The following is a 20,945-nucleotide window of genomic DNA, read 5'->3' as shown; positions in this document are numbered from 1 at the left end:
GCCACTCCGTTGTTGGTTTTTTTTTTTTGTTTTGTTTTTTTTTTTACCCTGGTGTGATTAGGGCACCTTCCAGGCCTGGTACTAGAATGGCTCCGTTCCTGTCTCTGGGCAAACTGCTTGCCCTGTTTTCTTGCCACACCTTGTTGGTAAATTGTTATGATGTAAAATAGGTGGGAGGCTGCTCTTTGTGCACCCAAATGACCATGGACGATATATACATGCTCCTACCATCCCTATACATGTCCTATGCCTTGCTGATGTCCCCCGTGTGATGATATTCTGGCTCAAGGCTGGGCCAAACTGGGCACACAGTTGTATCTTTTGCATACTGCCTCCTTCTGGGCCGTGCACACACCATCCCCCTCTCACCATGGCCTCTTGCACTCCATTGGCTCTCACCCAGTCTCTTGCACACTGCCTAGCCAGGCTATGTTCACACCACCCTACACAGAGATCCTCGGGCTTTGCTCTCCACTCCTCGGTCAGCCCTGCCATGGTCTTTTGGGCCTCTCCTATGACCCTCACCCAAATGGGGCTGAGCAATTGCTCAACTCTGGGCCTACTTTGCTCCTGGCCCCTCACCGGACCACTAGGCCACTCTCTCAGGCCACATCTCTGCCCCTTACACTCAGGCCTGGTGTCTTGCACCCCAACAGGTTCAGGTGCGTCTCTTCCTTAAGCGTACTTGACCTTCACTCCACCCTTTCCTCAGGGCCCATATCCCAAAGAGTGCAGTTTTAGGTTATGCCCAGGACCAATGAGGCCTCCTCCTTCCCCATAGCCTCACCCTTACTTCCAAGATATTCCAAGAGCAAGAGCTCCACCAGGCAATGTTACTCCTCAGGCAGCTGAATACAAACTGCTCTGCTCTTATAACAGAGCTCTGCAAAATGGCTGCTCTCATGAGCCACCTGGCAGCTCCCTGCTCCAGCTCTTAAAGTAACAGGCACCCAAAAGGGTGTTCTGTTATACCCGGGATGGGTCAGAAAACACAGGGAATGCCTGCATGTGTGGTGTGTGGAGCCTCAGATGGGTCTGTGGCACCACATACCACCCGTCTGCGCTTGTCTGAATGTGCCTTTGTTGTTCACTTTCATTAAATCTCTCCTTGTATTTTGAGGAAAGATAAATATTTTATCTTCTTAATCATGTCCTTTCTTATTCATGCACTCTTGAATCTAATTAGTCTGGGTTGGGGGGAGATGCTAAAAGCCATATGTTTAGATCTTGATGGGGGGATATCTTGTTCTGATTGACACTGATCCTGTTAGGCTGATTAGTATTATGATAGCATCAGACCTTAAATTAATCTTTTCTAGTTCTTGGACTGAAGGACAGTGGAAACAGTAGCACAACTGAGGATGTAAAATAGAGGTTAAATTTAGGGAGGTCACAGCATCCTCACCACCACCTGGAGATTTTCCAGGAAGAAGAAAGGCTTTTCCTTAACTAGGCTCTGTTCCTGTAGTCATACCTCATTTTGATTATTTTAGTTAATTCCATGGCCTTTTACAAGTTAAGGAGAAAGCAGGGTTAGAATCCAAATTTGAAATGAAGACCTTGAACAGCAAATAGCTAATATAGGCCCAGCAATTTCATTTTATAACATCAGATTCAAAATTAGGGTCACAGTATCTAGAAAAAGAAGAGGATTCTGGTTATTAACATTTGGACACAAAATGATCTGAAGTATGAAGATGATAACAGGAAATGGCTTTTTTACTTCTCAGTAAAGTCTGAGCCAGGAAAGAGATGCTTGATACCATTTAAATGTACTGAAACTCAGTGATAAAAATCTTGCAATTGATAAGCCTTTTCTGATTATACACTGAATTGATCTTAGATCAATAGAATGAGCTGTCCAGTGCAGCATATAGAATTCTAATTGGGAACTAGAGAGATTCAGGGCTAGACATCTTACTCCTTCATAATAAGAAAAAGAGTCTAGAATGTGAAAAAGGAACAGTAGAGCCGCTCAAAGTGTTTATTTGAAATATGAATAATAACATATTGAGATTATTGTATATCACGTCCAGACACCAGCCTCATCTACATGCGGCTCATCACATCAAAGTTTGATTAATCTTCTAAGGCAGGGATGTCAAATTCACCTTGGGCCCAGGATGGGGTCCAGATCTGGATCTGCAGGGCCAGCAGCTACTGTAGTGGGTGGGGCTGCATTCAGGAAGCAGTGTAGAGTTGCTTTTGCAAGGTAGCATGATTCTGGGGTCAGGCAGCAGCACAAAGCCACATTTAGGTGGCAGCATGGGTCTGGGGAGTTGCTGGTGATGGCCATGTCTGTAGGGGGCCAAAGACCCCGAATTTTGTGGCAGGTCATACTGTCTAACTTCCAGCAGCCTGACAGACTACTGGCAGGCCAAGTGGAACAGTTTCACTTCAGTATGTTTGACACCCCTCTTCTTAGGCCTGCATACCTATTCAGTTACGTATACTACACCCTATCATAACTCTCTTTTAATCTCACCTTCACTTTCTTAAGTGTCCAAAGTAGAATCAATGTCTAGTTGGAATAAAGTGGTGTTTATGTGCTGAAGTTCATTGAGGTTTTTGCCACATGTCTGAGATTGGAATCTGGTAAAACTCAGTACAGTAAAATTACAGGGGGGGAAAAAGTGATTCTGATATAACAGCTCCTTTCCTGCAGCAGTTATGCACACACACAACTTTATTGCCACAGACAGTCAGATGGAGACCTGTAGAGGTTGTTTAGAGCAGTAGTTACATGTGCACATTTGCACAGCTGTGCCTTTGCATCGAATGGCTTCCCTGAATGATTTCTTAAAGTCTGGAAGTCAAATGGTGTTTGTCTAATGGTCAGCTCTGCAGCTCAACTTACAGATGGAAAATTGAAATTGAAAACTTTCAGTTTATAGCTGTATTGATTCTGCAATCTTAGCAATAGTAAAAATTGTCTGTGTTAGTAAGTCAGTACTGTAACTCAGATACAGTGGGAGTAGGCACCCTTTTTACAACAGTTCAGACTGTATCTCCACTTTGAAGCTGACCTACAGACAGGATGAATGGGGTTGTGTCTTGAGTGTACAAGGGAGGATGAAGTTTTGCCTGTTTCCTTTTTTCCCTCTCTTTTCACCTTAAAAGTACCGGAAGTGTTAAGTCAGATTTCCCCTACTTTTACAGGGAGCACTCAGCAAGGTCTGTTATTTGTGAGTTTTCTTCACCCTGAAGTGAAGGACTGAGTGTATATACTGAATCTGTAACAAAAATCATATCTTCCTCTAACTGTTTCTGGTGTCTTATTCTTATTATTTTAATATTGTCAGTTGTAAAATCTTACTTTTATTATTGTTAATTGGATTTTAGTGTTATTACTTGGATGCATTTGAAATGTGTTATTTTTTTATAATTCTGAATAAAAATACAAATCATATTAGATTTTTTTCTGATGTTACAGTCCTTCCTCTTTCCAGTCATTTGTTGTTGTTTTTTTTAAGGGACAGTTGAGTGGAAAACACCTTATTTTAAAATTGAAAGAGAACTTGGGGGGGTGGGGGGAAAGGAGGAATCAGCCCTTCAGACTTTCTTGAAATAGCATAGAACAGCAAAAGGACACAGATCTCACTTTTCTTTTTGTAAGTCACTGATAAAGAACTAAATTCCCTTCTGGTCTCTTCCTCTGCCCTGTGTTCAGTGGTTTTGCATAGGTATGAATCAGAATCCCTACCATTTGGATTATTTTTCTTTTAGACTAAAGCAATTATGAAAGCTTTAATAGAAGACAGTGTCTGTAATTCTCTAATACTATTGAACTTATTCAGTGATGGTATATTCGAAAGGGCATGAGGAAAGGTTTGCCATGCAATGGAACAATGCTGAACAATATAGTACTCTGTGATTCTTAACAAAACCCCTCTGTCTGTATGTTTTGATTTTGTAGACAATGGCCTCTAAGCACAAAAATGCAAAACGAATTGAAGGGCTTGATAGCAATATGTGGTAAGTAACAGAGGAAGTTATGTGCAAAATTCTGGAAATCCCTTTGTTCATTTCCCCCCCCTCCAAATTTGTGTTGATTATTATGTATCTCTGTGATACTTGATCAGTGGTACTGGTTACCTCTGCTGATGAACTGTATTAACATGCATGCCTAAAAGATGGAAACAATGGGCCTAATTCTTTAGTGGGTAGTTAAGTTAAGACCGTATGTATTAGTTAATTATGGTTAAAGGTAAGAATAAAGTATCTGCTGTTCTAAATTAACCTGTATAAAGGGAGGAAAAGGAAAAGGGAGGACATGGCAACAAGATCAGGTTCCACTTTTATTGACCAATTTTGTTGAACAACCTGGTTTTGTTGGTTCCAACAGTTTGGTTTTGTATGTTTATCTCTTATCAGCTTGACCCTAACTGTTTTACATTGCCATATATGTTGCTAGAATTTAGCCTCTTATGTTTTAATATACTTTTATGCGGGCTTTATTATTCTTATAATAATGTCACAGCTGTTGTTGCTAGATAGTAGAATTCTGTTAGCCCTGGTAGTTGGACAGCTTGGTTAAATACACTTGATAGCTGTGACAGAGGTAAGCTTTCATGCCTGGTGCAAGCACTGGCCTGTCTCCTGTCTATGGGCCAGCTGCCCACCTCACTCTCCTGCCATGCCTTGATGTAATAGTAATAGGATGTTACTCAGGCAGGAGGCTGCCCATTTTGAACCCTGATGTTTAGGGGGATATCCCCAGCTCTATTCCACCCCTACATTGCAGCCTAAGCCTCGCAGATGACATCCCAGGCAGCTAACCTCAGTCATTCCCTTTGCCCATTAGCTGTGGTCCCCTCTCTGGGACTGTGACAGCAATAGCCCCAGAGGAGAACTTACCTGGGGGAGAAAGATGAGTGGAGCCAGCATGAAGCCATGCTGAGCTGGAGGAGCAGCGGGCATGGAGCCGCAGCCAGGGAGAATGCTGCGCCGGAAGGAAAAAAAAAAATGAAAAGCAGCTGATCCGCGAGGAGCTGGGACCAGCTCCCACATGGGAGTTGGCGCATTTTATGGCCGTGTGCTGGCGCCAATAGGCCGGCCGGCCCATTGAAAAGGGAATAAAAACCTCGCCGGACAAGAGGGAGGGGGAACTGAAAGTGGGTTCCCCGGTGGGCACTGAGCAGCCCAGAGCGGAGCAAAGCCCCACTGACAAAGTGGTGGCAGCCCTAGGAAGGGGCTTTTGGAGATAATTCACGCCCAGAAGGGCTATATTACTTGCCTGAAGTAGAGCCGCGGACTCCTGATGTCTACCAACTGGATTGGACCCACCAGGAACCTGAAGAGAGAAGGGGAGACTGCTGTCCACACCATGGCAACTACAAGCCAAGGAGAGAGGAACCGATGCCGGGAGACAAGGTAACCTGGGGTCAGGAAGACCTAGGCCAGTCCCACCACAGCCTAAACAGAGTGGAACGAACTGATGTCTGTGTACGTGTATGCGGATTCAAAAGGCCAAAACACGTGTAATGGTACAGTAACCAAACCCAGAAGACCAGAACTCAACATCATTGGTTGGTGTTAGGTGGAGTGTAGGGGAGGCAGAGCCCCAAACGGGAAGACAGGAAGATTGAAGGAGGGGACCAGGAGGGATGGAACATACATCTTCCTCCCTACTAAATACATTTATTACAGCAAAGACCTGGCAGGTGAAAGCCTCTGAGGACCCTCTGGAATCTGACTCAGTAGCAGGCTGTCTTTTCCTCAAGCAATGGTGACATCTGAAAAACATGTACGAACCAGATGTACTGGTGAATGGCACGGCCGATTACAGGGACCTTCAGCTCACCCTTAGGCCCTGGCCCCATCTCAGGCCAGTTGGGACCCCGAGCTTCTTTGCTCTGTGGGTATCCCTTGCGGCGGGCTCCTGGCCCTTTTGACCCCTCTCTGGGTCCTGGCCCTAGCATTGACGAACTGAATGCAGGTCTAAGCTGCTTGCCTGCCCATAGGCTTGGGGTCCCCCATTCCTGGCTCAGGTCTCCACAAATTGTGCCTGGCCTCATGGGTTCACTCACCCCAGCAGGCTCAGGCATTTCAGGAAGCTTACTTGGCCTTCCCTGCATTAAATAGCCCACCCAAAGGTGGGGCTAGAGGTTAAGGTGCCCTGATCCACCATACACTGGGAAGGTGCTCACTCTTGGCATTTACATGGGAACTGCTGTGCCACCTACATGGGAACTGCCGTGCCACCAGCAGCCCCACCAGGCTTTCCTGCCCTGGAAGGGTGCAGTTTTAGGTCATGCCCAGAACCGGTGAGGCCTCCAAACCATCCCCATAGTCTCACCCTTACCTCCAAGGTGTTCCTGGCAGAGCTCAGCAGAGAGTGTTTCTTTTCTGCTGGCTGATCACAAACTGCCCTCACCTCAGGGAGCTAGGCCTGAAAATGGCCACCCTAATCAGACACCTGCCCCTCCTTGGCCCAGTCATTGAAGTGACTGGCACCACCAGTGCCGTGCCAGAATAGGACCCTCATGTCAGTGACAATCCTACCTTGGACCCAGGTTGGCAATCTCAGTTATTTTTTAACTGGGTCTGTAACCTGCAGTGCTGTAATCTTTATTTTTATTCCTTTAACATATGGGGGTGAGGAACTGAAAAGGAAGGAGCACCTGAAAGCAGGGAAAATGTTTTAGAATTCAAAAGTTAGCTTTTGGCAGGATTAAGGGAACAACTAATGAGCTGCATGGAACAGTCCATTGGCTGATCTGATTAGGAAGTTTTATGAAGCTCAGGACTTGGCTGGTTGATTTCGTGACCCTGGTTAGTTTTAGGTTAGCTCAGCTTGCTTGGCTAGTTTCTCTCCAGAAATTCATGTCTGTTCCCACAAGATCTGCTGTGTTCTGAGTTGGGAAATCACCCCAGGGGTAGTGTTTCACTGCTGCTTACCTTTAGGGATTATTATGCTGAGGGGGTGCTCAGTTTTTGTCTGCAACCAGGATTCTGTTGGAGTTGTTGCAAGCGTCATTCACTAGATCCACTGCTTCCCCAGATGGTGCTGTCTGATTTTTGGTTTCTCTGTGTCCACTTTGCATTATCCCAGCCTCCCACTAGTGCACTTCCTGTTGCTGGAGGCAGTTTTCTTTAGTTGTGTTAATTTGACTCCTCGCAGATACAGCCTTTTGCTTGTTAAGGAGGAAATAGGAATGAGGTGATTTTATCTTTTTTTCCTTTCCAGGGTTGAATTTACTAAGGTGGCTGCAGATCCTTCAATTGTTAATCTTGGTCAAGGCCTTCCAGACATATCCCCTCCTAGCTATGTTAAAGAAGAATTAGCTAAAGCAGCAGCAGTTGATCGTCTGAACCAGTACACACGTGGCTTTGTGAGTATTTTTTAACATTGGGGAAAGTTTGCTATATGGAAAACTTCATGATTTTGTTTGTGATTACTTATATTTTCATAGTGTCGTTGATTTCTATTGCTGAGCATTGGTGTCCTATAAGACTTTACTAGTGATTGATAAACATCTCTAGTGCAGGTTTCTTTAAAGCAGAACCTTTCACTGAGAACATCATTTTATAATGCAGCATATATATCTGACAGATTGGCATCAAAGATTGATAGCAAGTCTTGTCTACAAGCGGGGGAAAAATGGGACTACAGCTTTAAACCTATATTTCCTGATTTGGGTCAGTGTAAACAGGATACAAAAAGGACTGTGATGCGATAAGAGAAAACGTACCTAATGGAATTGAAAGACAATACATGTAAACATATTTGGGTGTCTAACTTCTCTTTGGACACCTAGCTTTTGTGGAGCTAAATAAAGAGAAACTTGCTTCAATGGATTGGTGCCACTGTCTTTTACTCAATGTGTAATTGTTTGTGGAAATCAGTGACTAGTTTTATCTGAAGCATGTGACACTGGCCATTGTGAAAGGTTGGATACTGGAACAGGTGCCAAATAACAGCATTGGCAGCTTTGGCCTCAGCTCTGACTCTTACCCTGGGGCCAGGCTAAGCTGGGTAGGGGCCAGAGTCAGTAGGTGCTGCAGGCCATGGGCCAGAGCAGGGCTGGGGTCATGACTCAGGGTAAGGTAGGGGTGGAGAGTGGAGGAACCGGGAGGGGCAAGCATGGGGGACAAGTGGAAGAAGGTGGCAGACACTGTGGAGTTAGAGGCATGGGGGCAGGGGCAGGTGGCAAGGGGAATACATGATGGCGGGCAGGCACCAGAGGCATAGCTGTAGGAAGGCCCAGGCATGAGGGGGACAGATGGCAAGAGATAAGGTGCAGAGAAGGTGGTTAAGGGGTGAGAGTCAGGCTGCTTGACTCCCCTGCTACCTGTCCCCTTTCACTGCCTGCCCCCTGGCTGCTGCTTTTCCCAACACAGTGGTGGGTGGGACAAATTTAAGATGACCCTCCAATAATTAGATTCTCTACATAGAAAATTATTATTAAATTATTAATAAATTCAAAGTCATCTTTGATTCAGGTAAATAGGGTAGTTACTCTCCAGTGGAGAGAATCCATCGAAGTTGTCATGTGTTCTTGAGGATACTATTTCATAGATTTCATAGACTTTAGGGCTGGAAGGGACCTCAGAAGATCATTGAGTCCAGCCCCCCCGCCCAAAGGGTAGGAAGTCAGCTGAGGTCATAGGATCCCAGCAAGATAAGCATCCAATTTGCTCTTGAAGGTGTTCAGTGTAGGTGCTTGAACCACCTCCGATGGCAGGCTGTTAAAGACGTTGGGGGCTCGGACAGTAAAGAAATTCTTCCTTATGTCCAGCCTGAAATGGTCTTGTAGTAGTTTATGACCGTTCGACCTCATCATCCCTTGGCGCGCTCTGGTAAACAAACGTTCCCCCAGATACTGGTGGTCACCCCTGATAAACTTATAGGTGGCCATGAGATTGCCCCTGAGCCTGCACTTTTCCAGGCTAAAGAGCACCATGGCTCTCAGCCTGTCATCGTAAGGTCTGTTTTCCTGACCTCTGATCATGCGCATGGCTCTTCTCTGGACTCTCTCAAGCTTCTCCACATCCTTTTTGAATTGTGGAGCCCAAAACTGGACGCAGTACTCCAGCTGTGGGCTCACCAAGGCCGAGTACAAGGGGAGAATGACGACTAGGGATTTGCTTGAGAAACAACTACGGATTCAAGCCAGCGTTTTGGTCACTTCAGTAGCTGCAGCATTGCGTTGCAGGCTCATGTTCATCTTGTGGTCAATGATGACCCCCAAGTATCTTTCTTCCATAGTGCTAGCCAGTGTAGCACTGCCAAGCCTATAAGGATGCTGCAGGTTTTTCTTCCCAAAGTGGAGAATCTTGCATTTTTCAGTGTTAAACACCATCAGGTTCTCGTCCACCCATTTGCTGAGCCTGTCCAGGTCAGCCTGGATCACCTGCATATCTTCAGGTGTGGATGCTTTGCCGCAAAGTTTGGTGTCATCGGCGAGCTTGGCCAGTCCGCTTCTGACTCCAGTGTCCACATCATTAATGAAGATGTTGAACAATATGGGTCCAAGGACAGAGCCTGGGGGGACCCCACTGGTCACAGGACACCATGATGAGTGACTTCCATCTATTACTACCCTCTGGGTCCGACCACGGTGCCAGTTCTCCAGCCAGCGGATCGTGGTGGACCCAAGGCCACAATTGGCCAGTTTCGCCAAGAGGTGATCATGGAATACCAGATCGAAGGCTTTTTTGGAGTCAGGATGTATGACATCAGTCTCTTCTCCCTTGTCCAGGTGATGGGTCACCTGGTCATAGAAGGAAATGAGATTGGTCAAGCAAGACCTACCCACAACAAACCCGTGCTGGCTATCCCTTAGGATGTTGGCGTCAGCCAGTCCATTAAGGATGGCCTCTTTAATAAACTTTTCTAAGATCTTCCCCGGGATAGAAGTCAGGCTGATAGGCCTATAGTTAGCCAGATCCACTTTCCTCCCTTTCTTGAAGATCGGCACCACATTGGCCTTCTTCCAGTATTTGGGCACTACACCAGAGTGCCAGGAGTTTTCAAAGATCCGTGCCAGAGGCTGAGCTATAATGCTCGCCAGCTCCGTGAGTACCCTGGGGTGTAGATTGTCAGGGTTGCTGACTTGAAGGTATCCAGCTTCTCAAGGTGTTCCTTCACGAGGTCAGCATTATTATTGTTGTAGTTGATGTATTTTTCTCAGGGACTCTGTTGTATGATTATTGTCTTAAACTGCAGTTTCATTGGAAAGTCATTGCTATAGTAAGACAATGAGATTCTGAAGGTGATGAGCATTACATCAAGCAATTGTGTGGTTGTTGTATTTATACATTTGTATAAAAAAGTAATTAAAAATTTAATATTTTTTCACAGTAGTAAATCTTTCACAGTAAGCAAAGCTGTGCAGTGCTCACCCTCAGAGTTTCCTGATACATATAATTTAAGACACACTTTGTTTTCCGCATCCTAAAAAGACAACATATGTTTTGGAAAGGGCAGAAATAGCCCATGTACCCCTATGCAGCATGGGGCACAAATGGTTCTTAGAGATTTAAGCTATTATTATTGTAATATTGTAGGAGCACTAGTCATGAGCTAAGATCTGACAGTAAGAGACATAGAATATACATAGAATAAAAAGATGGCCACTACCCTAAAACAGCTTAGTATAAAATGAGACAGTAGATGGATACAGACAGATTGGGAAGAAAAAGGAAATGAAGTAATAAGTTTTCTGCTTCACTGTGACCCTACTGTGAAAGGGAGGATGTGGAATCAAAGCACTCCTCCTGCACAGCAGACCTCTAACTAGGTCTAGAACACCAGGAGCTACTGCGGCTGGGTTGATGTTATTAAACAAATAAAAAAATGTTATATTTAAAAAGCATTGCCTGGTTGGATTTGAGAAGTTGCAATCTATACAATCCTTTCTAAAACACACCAACATTTTTAGCCTTATGTCCAGAGAAGTTTAGGGGATGATCTTGCATAAGTCTTTAAAATACCCTTTATTTATTTTCATGTATATTGATAGAAATAAAACACCACCTTAAATTTCCTTTGCACCAGTAAGTTCCTACAGCTTAACTATTCTGCCCACTGTCATTTCTACTTGACAAGAGACTGAACATGTATGTGTTGATTGTGTATTATTGGTGCTTAGATTGTGTGCTATTGGTTGCTTGTACTACTGGTTGCTTAATACTGGGACATGCATCCCAATGTGTGTTTGTTTGTTTTTTTATTTGAACAGGGACATCCTGCGCTGGTGAAGGTCTTGTCCCAAGTATATGGGAGGATTTGTGGAAGGAAGATCGACCCTTACACCGATATCTTGGTGACAGTGGGAGGATATGGATCTCTGTTTAGTTCAATGCAGGCATTAATTGAAGAAGGCGATGAAGTAAGCTGCATTTGAAATATTTTACCATAGCCACCAAAATAAAATCTGTTATTTTGGTTGTTCATTTTTTAAGTTCTGGTTTAAATAAATGTGGCTTGAACTCCTGTTTGACTGTCACAGATTAAATTAGCTACATCAGATGATTGTATCATGGAGACCAGAGCTTGTTGAATACTTTCAGAGGCTGCAGTAAGGAAACCATCCTGTGAATGCTTCCCCTCCCATTTGCTGGCATGCAAAACTCCTGTCCTGTTTGCGATACCTGGAGTACAACACCCACCGATTCTTATTTTAGAAAACTTGTGGGTTGCTGTCTATATCAGAATAGCCCTCTTATTTCAGGGTTTGATTCACACTATTGTTCGTAGCGCCAAAAAAGAGTAAGCTAATTTTTAAAGTGATGCTCATGCCTCAATATTTTGGTTTTCTACATTAGATGTGATGATTCATCTCTTTGCTATTACTCCTTCTCCTTTTTACTTTGATACTGGAATTAGTTTTTTAGGAAGCAGTGTTTATTGTCTGCAACTGACAAGTGTGCTTGTTTTGGTCTGGTACGCCGGCTTTCATCCTTTTATTGGTTTTACTTCTGCCTTGTCTTCTCTTCATTTCTTGGTGCTTTGAGCTTCTGTTCTCCCTGCTTACCAGCCCTTGATTCTTTCCTATTAACACCACATTTCGCCATTGTCCTCTGTCTGTCTTCCCCATCTCTTCACGTTTTGTGCCCCTGTCCCCAAGCACGTTTAACATTATATGTAAGCCATAGATGTAGTGTCTAACTCTGGAAGAAATGACTGCATCTTATCTTTGAAGTCTTATCAATATTTGTTGTTTAAATGAAGCAGTACTTGAAATTATTAGATGAAAATTCTGCAACGTCAGATCAAGGTTGAATACCAAAGATGCACAAGAAAACCATGTGGCCAGAGTATGTCCAAATAGAGCAGCAATTCTCAACCTTTTTAGACTCAAGGTACTCCTTCATAGGCTCAAGGCACCCCTCAGAAAATGCCAGCTCTTAGTTTTCACTTGACTACAAAAGAATAATGGAGCAATTCTTTTATTGCAAAGAACTCAACTTAATAGATCACAACAGGTCAGAATGTTTTTAACACTAGGAATTCCTGTTTGAAATCTGTGTTTGTCTTGTGAATCATCTGACAGTGCACAACTAACATGCTAACACTGCATAGCACCCCATGGAACCCTTGAAAGGATCTTGAGGAACCCAGGGTGCCATGGCAACCTGGTTGAGAGTCACTGGAACAGAGTAATAAGATATCTTTACCTATTGTTATGTGTCAGTTTTCACCTTTTAATTTCAGGTGATAATAATAGAACCCTTTTATGACTGTTATGAACCCATGGTGAAGATGGCAGGGGCAAAACCTGTTTTTATCCCACTGAGATATGTGAGTATATTGATTTAAAAAATATATATATTATTTAATATATAGAATTCAGGATTCTGTTTTAAGGTTTGATAACCATGCTGTAGGAGATTTGTTCCTGCATAGTTTTTCGTAACATTTAACTGTATAATAAAAAGTGGAAGTCTTCACAGTGGTATAATTCAAAAGCTTTATAGATACAGCATTCTCAGGATTGGAAAAGGCATTGTTTCCTATTTAATACAATTTAAGTATTCTGAAAGCTTCTCAGGTCCTTTTATTAGACATTATTCAAAAGGTTTTAAGATGCAAAATAAGGAAAGGGCTATCACCAGGCAGTGCAGTTTCTGTATGTATTGGTTTCTGATCTTATTTCAGAAGCTGACATTGTGACAGGATGCAGCTTCTTCCCCAAATCTGCCTACTAAATTAAGATTGATCTTTCAGTTGAAAAATTTACCATAAATGTTTTTTCTTTGATTTTGCAGAATAAGTTCTGCTGTGGTTCAGTTTTAGATAGCAATATCTCCAATATTTGAAAGAAATCTCCTAATTGGTTGTTGTGAAAGGAGCAGGAAGCTTTTGTAACACATCTAGAGTGCTTAGAATCGAAGCAACATAGTATCATTCTGCCACCCTATGGAAGCCGCTGTACTTGCATTCTGGCTGGTTGAGTTTCCACAAATTTGAGAAAAGGACAAGACAGAACTATGAATAAGTAACTGCTAAGCACTGTCAGCAGCATCCAGAACACTTGCAGGGATTTCCCTAAATAAGAGGAGTTAAAATTGTTAGTGTTTGTTTAGGTGAATGATAGTTTTTCAGTACTTACAGAGAGGGTCTGTTTGAGTAATTCTTGGCCAGGGAGGCCATAGAATCAGGACTTCTCCCACACTAAAAAAGTAAGTCCTGTAGAATGTAGTGGGGGACTTGAATGTTCTCATGGGTACTTAAGGGTAATAGAGTTTGGTGTGATTTCCATGAAGATTTCTGTACATCCATTATTTTCTATGTAGGTTCTTACGCTTTGCCCATCACTATAATAGCTGCATACATGAAGATTCATAGATGTTAGGTTCAGAAGGAACCTCTGTAGGTTATCATGTCCAGCCCCCTGCTGTGGGCAAAAAAGAGTGCTGGGGTCAGACAACCCCAGCTAGGTGCTTGTCCAGTCTCCTCTTGAAGACCCCCAAGGTAGGGGAGAGCACCACCTGCCTTGGAAGCCTATTTCAGATTCTGGCAACCCTTACTATGAAGAAGTTCTTTCTAATGTCCAACCTAAATTTGCTCTCTGTCAATTTGTGGCCATTGTTCCTAGTTACTCCAGGGGGTCCCCTAGTAAATAGAGCATCTCCTATTCCCTGCTTTCGTCCCCTGTTGAATTTATAGGCAGCCACAAGATCACCTCTCAGGCTTCACTTGAGATGGCTGAAGAGATCTAGGTCCCTCAGTCTCTTCTTGTACGGCCTTGCCTGCAGGCCTCTGATCCTACGAGTGGCCTCCTCTGAACCCTCTCAAGATTCTCCACATCCCTCTTGAAATGCGGCACCCAAAACTAGGCCAAGATTAAAAGGGCCATGCTCACTACCCTCTCCTTAATTAACTGAAATGTCTTCCTCTTGCCTTCAGGATGCAGTGAAAACTGTATAATTTCAAGGACACAGATATTTCCTACTTCAACTTTTCTTTGGGTCTTCCCTGGAGGAAAGCATGGTCCAGTATATAGCTTGCAATATACTGAAGTAATGCAGATATTTATTCTGATTATAGAAAAAAGCTGGAAACTCTGTATCTAGTGCTGACTGGGTTTTAGATCCCACTGAACTTGCAAGTAAATTTAATTCTAAAACAAAAGCGATTATACTGAATACGCCTCACAACCCAATAGGCAAGGTAAGACTTCTTTATCATAGTCATAATAGTTCCAGAATGAGCGTTATATTCACAGATTAATGTACTGGCCCTCACTTTTTTGCATTCTAGGTATATACCAAAGAAGAACTCCAGCTAATAGCTGATCTCTGTATTAAACATGACAGCCTGTGTATCAGTGATGAGGTGTATGAATGGCTGGTGTACACAGGAAATAAACACATTAAAATAGGTACTGATATTTGTATATTCACAAGAATGGTTGTGGAAGGGTTTCATAGATGTGCTTCCCTAAGATATATAAATGATGCTGTCAAGATGTTCAAATGGTAAGTTTAGTCTAATCTAAAATAATTATACTCTGTGGAAAAATTACCTCTATTATTCAAATATTTATTTAAAAGATTTTAAAGGTAGAATTTTCAAAAGCTCTTAAATGATTTAGGAACACCAGTCTCATAGAAAGTTGTACTTCTAAATCACTTACAGGTGTTAGAAAAATCTCACCCTAATTTTATTATTTTGATTCGGAGAATGGTAGAATAATCACTACTTCTATATCTACAGAGTTATGTACATTGCTGTTGAGATAATAGATGGAAGACAAGTTAGTTAATTTTCCCTTTTCCTTACTGAGGCTGGGGTGTAACAAGAAACCACACTATTTTTGGCTCCATAATAAACAGAAAAAAAAACAGCCAAAAGAACAGCTATAGTGAGTAGAAGATATACGTCCTACTCTGTCCTCCCAAGCATGGAGAGTATATTACGAATAACGAATGCTATGAACAGGAATTTCTTGTGTTTGCCAGTGTTAAGAATTGCTGCTGGGCAGTGTTGTTATGCATATTCCAGGGATGAATCGGACCACAGTATTTCATGCTGTCACTGTCCTTGAAATAGGATCTGATCTAACGCCTTTTGTATTCAGTGGGGGTACTTTTATTGACTTCACTGAGATTAGACCGTTCGAGCAGATGTATTCAGTTTGCACAGTCAAAATATCTAAACCATATGCCCTAATCCTGTAAGCAAGACTAAGTCCCAGTAAAGTCAGTGACATGGTAAATACACTAAAACTAAAAATGGGAGTATATGTAGGGTTGTGCTCTAGCTGTCATCTTATTTGAAAAGACTGAGGTATGCTACCTCAGCCATGCAAAGGTTTTGGATATGAAAGTAGCTGCTTGCTGTGGACTTACACATGGAGTTATAGGTCGTTACGGTGAAGGTGAATGTTGTTGCACAACAGAGAAACCCCTTGAGTTTAAACTGCTGATCCCCAAAGGCATAAAATGGACTTGAGTGGGATCCAGGAGAGTTGTGCTCTGTTCCTGGCCGTGACAGTGATATCATGTGTGACCCTGAGCAAGATACTTTGCCTCTCTGTGCCTTGGTTCCCCTTCTCCAAAGTGGCAGTGGTGATATCCTCCTCTTACAAAATGAGCTTGGAGATTTACTGATGAAACCCCCTTGCAAAGGCTAATCCTTATTAATGAAAAAGTTTGATATAATTTACTATAGCGATGTTGGAATACTGATAATTCAGTGAGTTATTTGCTGATCATAGGGGTGCAGTGCCAGTGCACTTAAGGTTTCTTGTAATGGCTCAAGAGGTATGAGTTTGAACCTTGCTCTGCATTTGTACTAACAGCTTAGCTGACCTATTTTAAATGGGTACCAGGTTGTATGGTTTGGGCAGTCAAGGGCCAATGGATATAATTGCTCCCTTGTGTGCTATTGGCCACAGGAACTGGTGTGCCTTAACCACATGAGCCCGATGAGTCAGGAAGCCCTGATGGACCTTTGACCTTGAGTTGGAGATTTGTATGTTAAGCTCCCATTGAGTGCAGGGGGGTGAGTAGGCCACAGGTTTTTTGCTTTTCTCCCACGTGGTGCTTTTTTAGGGCCATCCTAGTAGCTCAGTGGTAATGGAACACAGAGAAAAGAGGAAACACACTGTCATCACTTTTTATTTCAACATTTTGAAGCAAAAAAAGAAAAATTAAAAATGAGAACTACCACATGAACAAAAGGCATTTTTATGACTCAACATAAAATGTACGTTCCATTGTGATAATGACTCAAGTTAAAGATGAAAATGTTAGTCAAGTGGGTTTAGCTGCATACTGGTAACTGTATGCAGCTAACATGGGATGATCTTGTAATTTATTGTTAAAATCTACATACCATAAAAGCTTCAGGGCAAAAATGTAAATGATAAAGTCATTTTAGTAAAAGAAGCCAGACACTTTTCTAACATCTAGCTCGTTAGTTTTTTATAACTATACATAAAGATAATATAAGAAAAAATGTATCCACTATTTCAATATTTAGATACTGTAATAGTTCTATATTGCACTTCACATATTCCATCAAATGCAGTGACACATCTTTCATGAAAGATGCAGAATGGATATTGTATCAATTTACAGAGTCTGGTGGTGGTTCTTTAATATAATCTAATATGGGTTGCTAGCCATAGATCATAACATTAGCATAGTCTTTGTGCTGTCGCCTAGATAGTTTCCTCTGGCATAGAACACTTCATCGTGTCTGTAACCCTTATCTGACTTCTGTAAAAGTGCAAACCTCCTATGAGTAATAACTAGAGTTGCTTTGGTAGATTTAGAAATCACATATTATAACTGAGGATTTTTTGGCATCTCAACAAAGAGAGTAGCGGCTCAGGTAGCATAGAATCATAGAAATTTAAGGTTGGAAGGGAATTCAGGAGGTCATCTAGTCCAACCCCCTGCTCAAAGCAGGATCATCCCCAGCTAGATCATCCCAGCGAAAACTTTCTCTAGCTGGGTTTTGAAACCTCCAAGGATGGAGTTTCTACTTCTCTGGGTAACCTGTTCCAGTGTTATACTATGTTCATATATAGTACCTTACTGAGTATTCCCAGCACTTGGTTGCTTTTACAGTTATATTCAAACTTTATATGGTTAAATACAGTTCCATGAAGAAACTGAAAAAGTGTAACTCTCTTTTCAAATAAAATATTGGGAACAAATTTTCTGATTGGAAAAGCAATGTATTGCCTTTGAGTGTGGTTACTTTTTTATAGTCCTCTTGCTGTCTGTCATAGAGCCTTAAGAAAAATATGCTTGGAAGGGACCTCAAGAGGTTATTTCCTCCTCAAAGTAGGATCATCCTTGTCCTCACAACTGAATTCCTGGGATTAGGTGGCAAAGCAGTCTCAGTAAGAGACAGCTGAAATTTTGACATTCAGAGATACTTCTCCATTTCTTCTTTTATTTTGAGTTTAACTTCGGAATTTTTCTCTTTGATTGGTGATACCCTCTATTAATACACTGTAGCTTCTAGCTAGGAGCAATGCATATTTTATGTTTTTATGGAACATGTAGGTGCATTCTGTCTAACTGTATTTTGTATGCAGCTACTTTGCCAGGGATGTGGGAGAGAACAGTAACTATTGGAAGTGCTGGAAAGACATACAGTGTAACTGGCTGGAAGGTGAGAACAAGTGGAAAATTAACTTAATAAATGATAGCATGTATTTATCTGACTTGAAAATTGACTTATGTTCTGTCATTTGAAAATTTATGGTACTGCCAACACTTGAAGGAACTTGCAGGTGATATTTATTTGGAACCACCACCTGTCTTGTTACAAATTCATTCTAATCCTACTCTATTCATTCTGAAATAAGTTCTTGTGAAAATGAAAGGATGGAGAATATGCCATACAAAACACAATTTGATTTTTTTGGGGGGAGATCACACAGATAACACAGGGACCATTGTCTAGTTTTACAACATCCCAGACACCCAACAATCTGATTGTTTCCACTGATCAGGTATTCAGCTTTTTAAAACAACATTATTTGTGCCCACCATTGTTTTTAGTCCACAAAACTGTACACATAAAACTCAGGTTGTGTTCCTGGGTGGTGTAGGCCCTCTAAGCACTTAAGCAGTAACAGTATTTCTTTGGAATACTGTAATAAAAGTAAGGGCAATATATTATGTCTAGGAGATCACTCAGACATGCTAAAACAAATGCAGATATTTAGTTTGGTGGCCAGATTTTCAGATGTGCATACATTAAATGTGCTTGAAAAAACTCATTTTGAGCATCTTGCTTTTCTTATTCATCTGCTTTCTTTAAATTACACCACACCATATCAGCATCTCAGTGGTATATACAAGGACATATCTGAGTGTGTTTCTAACAAAGCATTTGTTTTGTTCTTTTCTGCACCTTCATAATTTACAAAACTGCCTTGACTCCTTTCATAAAATATTGGGAACAAATTTTCTGATTGGGAAAGCAATGAACTTTTTTTGAGTGCTTTTACTTTTTGAAATCCTCTGGCTATTTGTCATAGAGTCTTAAAAATATGGTTGGAAGGGACCCCAGGAGGTTATCCTGTAAAACACCCTTTATAACATGAAGATGTCAAAGCAACAGTTAAGGAATGACATTGATTATCACAATGTGAATTATCAGTTTGCTTTCTGTCCTTTAGATTAGGCTTCTGTTGCCTAATAGTATCTCTTAAGATGTGGGATTCAGTAACATTCTAACTAGAAAATAAATCCTGCTCTCAGTCATTTCTAAAGCTACTGTTCTACAAAATGGGTGGATTTTATGTAAGTTAGTAAAGTTGCACTAGTGCTCTTGGACTGATGAATGTCTTAAGGTTTTTTTGTGGGGGAGTTGTTTTGTTTTGTGTTTTAATTTTTATCCTTTTGCTATAATTCCTCATTGCTCACATGCCTCATCTTGAAAAAAAAATTATATGTTTTCTCCCCACTTAGCTTGGTTGGTCCATTGGTCCCCAGCATCTTATAAAACATTTGCAAGTTGTTCAGCAGAATACGCTGTATACCTGCTCCACTCCATTGCAGGTGGGTATAAGTGGAGGCAGGGAAGCACTGTGTTTGTATAGCCTTGCAGAAAGGAACACATCTTTAGGCAATGTTGCAGAAAAAGTTAATAATGAATTTTGAGGTATCAAAATGTATATATTGTAGCTTGTTATGAATAAAAGTGCCGGTGAACAAGACAAATTAGAGAGTAGCTAACCAGACAGACATCTTAAGAAACACTAGAACCCTGGAAATTCTCCCTTTGTTAATCTGTAAGCCTGATCATTGTTGAATAAACTCTGTCAATTTCACTTCTTTCTTAGCAGTAGTGGCTGCTTGCAGATGTTAAAAAAAAACAATGTGTTTTATCAGAAGAAGCGGTGCATTAGTTTGACCCAGCTCTGCAGCATCTGTATAGATTGGGCACTTCAGCGGGGCTTTCAGGCACTTCTGTCTAAAGGTGATTCAATCAGCTATTAGATAAAAGCACCAAAAAAGCCCCATTAAAGTGCCTGATCTAGAGGTTGTGCGAGCCAGGTCCAACTAAAGTGCTGCCTCTTCTTGGAACATGCAGGGCTTGGTGTGGGAATGCGCCAAGTTTAAAGTGCTGTTTTTTGGTAGGGAGTTAACATGTACAAGTAGCCATTGTAATTACAGGATGCTGCAGTGAAGTTTCGTTTTACTAAGAATTTCTTATATCCAATAGACTACAGCTTGGATACTGTATCATCAGTTATTTAGTCAAAAGTGTAAAAGCGTAAAACAAGGTTTATGGCTTCCTCTGTTTGCAGAGTCTATGACCCTTACTAATTCTATTGGGTGTTTCCCAAAGTGTATGAAAATAATTACATGTTATGATGCAGCGTGAGAAGACTCATATCCTATGCAACATCACAGCAACTTCTCCCAGTGACTTCAGTAGAAAGGGCCCACTCAAATGATCACTTGTACACTAATCATGTTTGCAGGAGGCTTTGGCACAAGCTTTCTTGATTGACTTTAAACGCATGGATGACCCAGACTGCTACTTTTATTCACTGTCTCGAGAACTGGAAGGCAAGCGTAATCGGATGGCTCAGTTGCTTCAAGAAGTTGGATTGAAGCCTGTCATACCAGAGGGAGGATACTTCATAATCGTGGATGTTTCTGCACTAAGTTAGTGAACGTTCATTGAAGGAGTGGGATCAAATGCTGTAGTTAAGGTTAAAATGTAACTTCAATTTTAACTTCCTCCTTTTCATTTTAAAGCAGTTTTTTTTAGGGGTGAAATTTTACATATTTGGTCTTGGCCTAATGTGATTTTTTGTTTTTTTTGTTGTTTTTTTTTGTTTTTTTTGTTTTTTTAAGGTTCAACAAAATCCATTAATCTAATTTAGAGTTATATGGGATTTCAAATTACTACCTTTACTTTTCATTTAACCAAATCCTGTGGTTCTTATAGGGAGGTTGTGAAATTGCAAGAGAGAGACAGTACTTAAATGGACTTCTTTATGAAGGTCTAAAAT

At 41.7% G+C, this 20,945-nt stretch overlaps 1 protein-coding gene across 6 annotated transcripts in view; it reads left to right on the top strand.

Annotated features, from left to right (window-relative positions):
• The window catches only part of KYAT3 (kynurenine aminotransferase 3), a 42,876-nt gene that overhangs the window by 11,670 nt on the left and 10,261 nt on the right, over positions 1–20,945 (top strand). For 4 of the 6 annotated variants that reach the window (XM_019501573.1, XM_019501571.1, XM_019501572.1 and 1 more), the window contains 9 exons: positions 3,917–3,975; positions 7,190–7,334; positions 11,187–11,336; positions 12,662–12,748; positions 14,498–14,620; positions 14,711–14,831; positions 18,006–18,082; positions 19,390–19,479; positions 20,409–20,595. In XM_019501573.1, coding sequence (XP_019357118.1) covers positions 3,917–3,975; positions 7,190–7,334; positions 11,187–11,336; positions 12,662–12,748; positions 14,498–14,620; positions 14,711–14,831; positions 18,006–18,082; positions 19,390–19,479; positions 20,409–20,595 — 1,039 coding nt within the window. Of the gene's footprint in view, positions 1–3,916; positions 3,976–6,637; positions 6,786–7,189; positions 7,335–11,186; positions 11,337–12,661; positions 12,749–14,497; positions 14,621–14,710; positions 14,832–18,005; positions 18,083–19,389; positions 19,480–20,408; positions 20,596–20,945 lie in introns of those variants that run through there. The other 2 variants (XM_019501575.1, XM_019501576.1) reach the window with 2 other exon arrangements.

Source organism: Gavialis gangeticus, unplaced genomic scaffold (assembly GCF_001723915.1).
Source record: "Gavialis gangeticus isolate Ggan-Ray unplaced genomic scaffold, GavGan_comp1, whole genome shotgun sequence".
NCBI lineage: Eukaryota > Metazoa > Chordata > Crocodylia > Gavialidae > Gavialis > Gavialis gangeticus.
The sequence above is the reverse complement of the archived record's forward strand: the minus strand, read 5'-3'. Positions and strand labels throughout refer to the sequence as shown.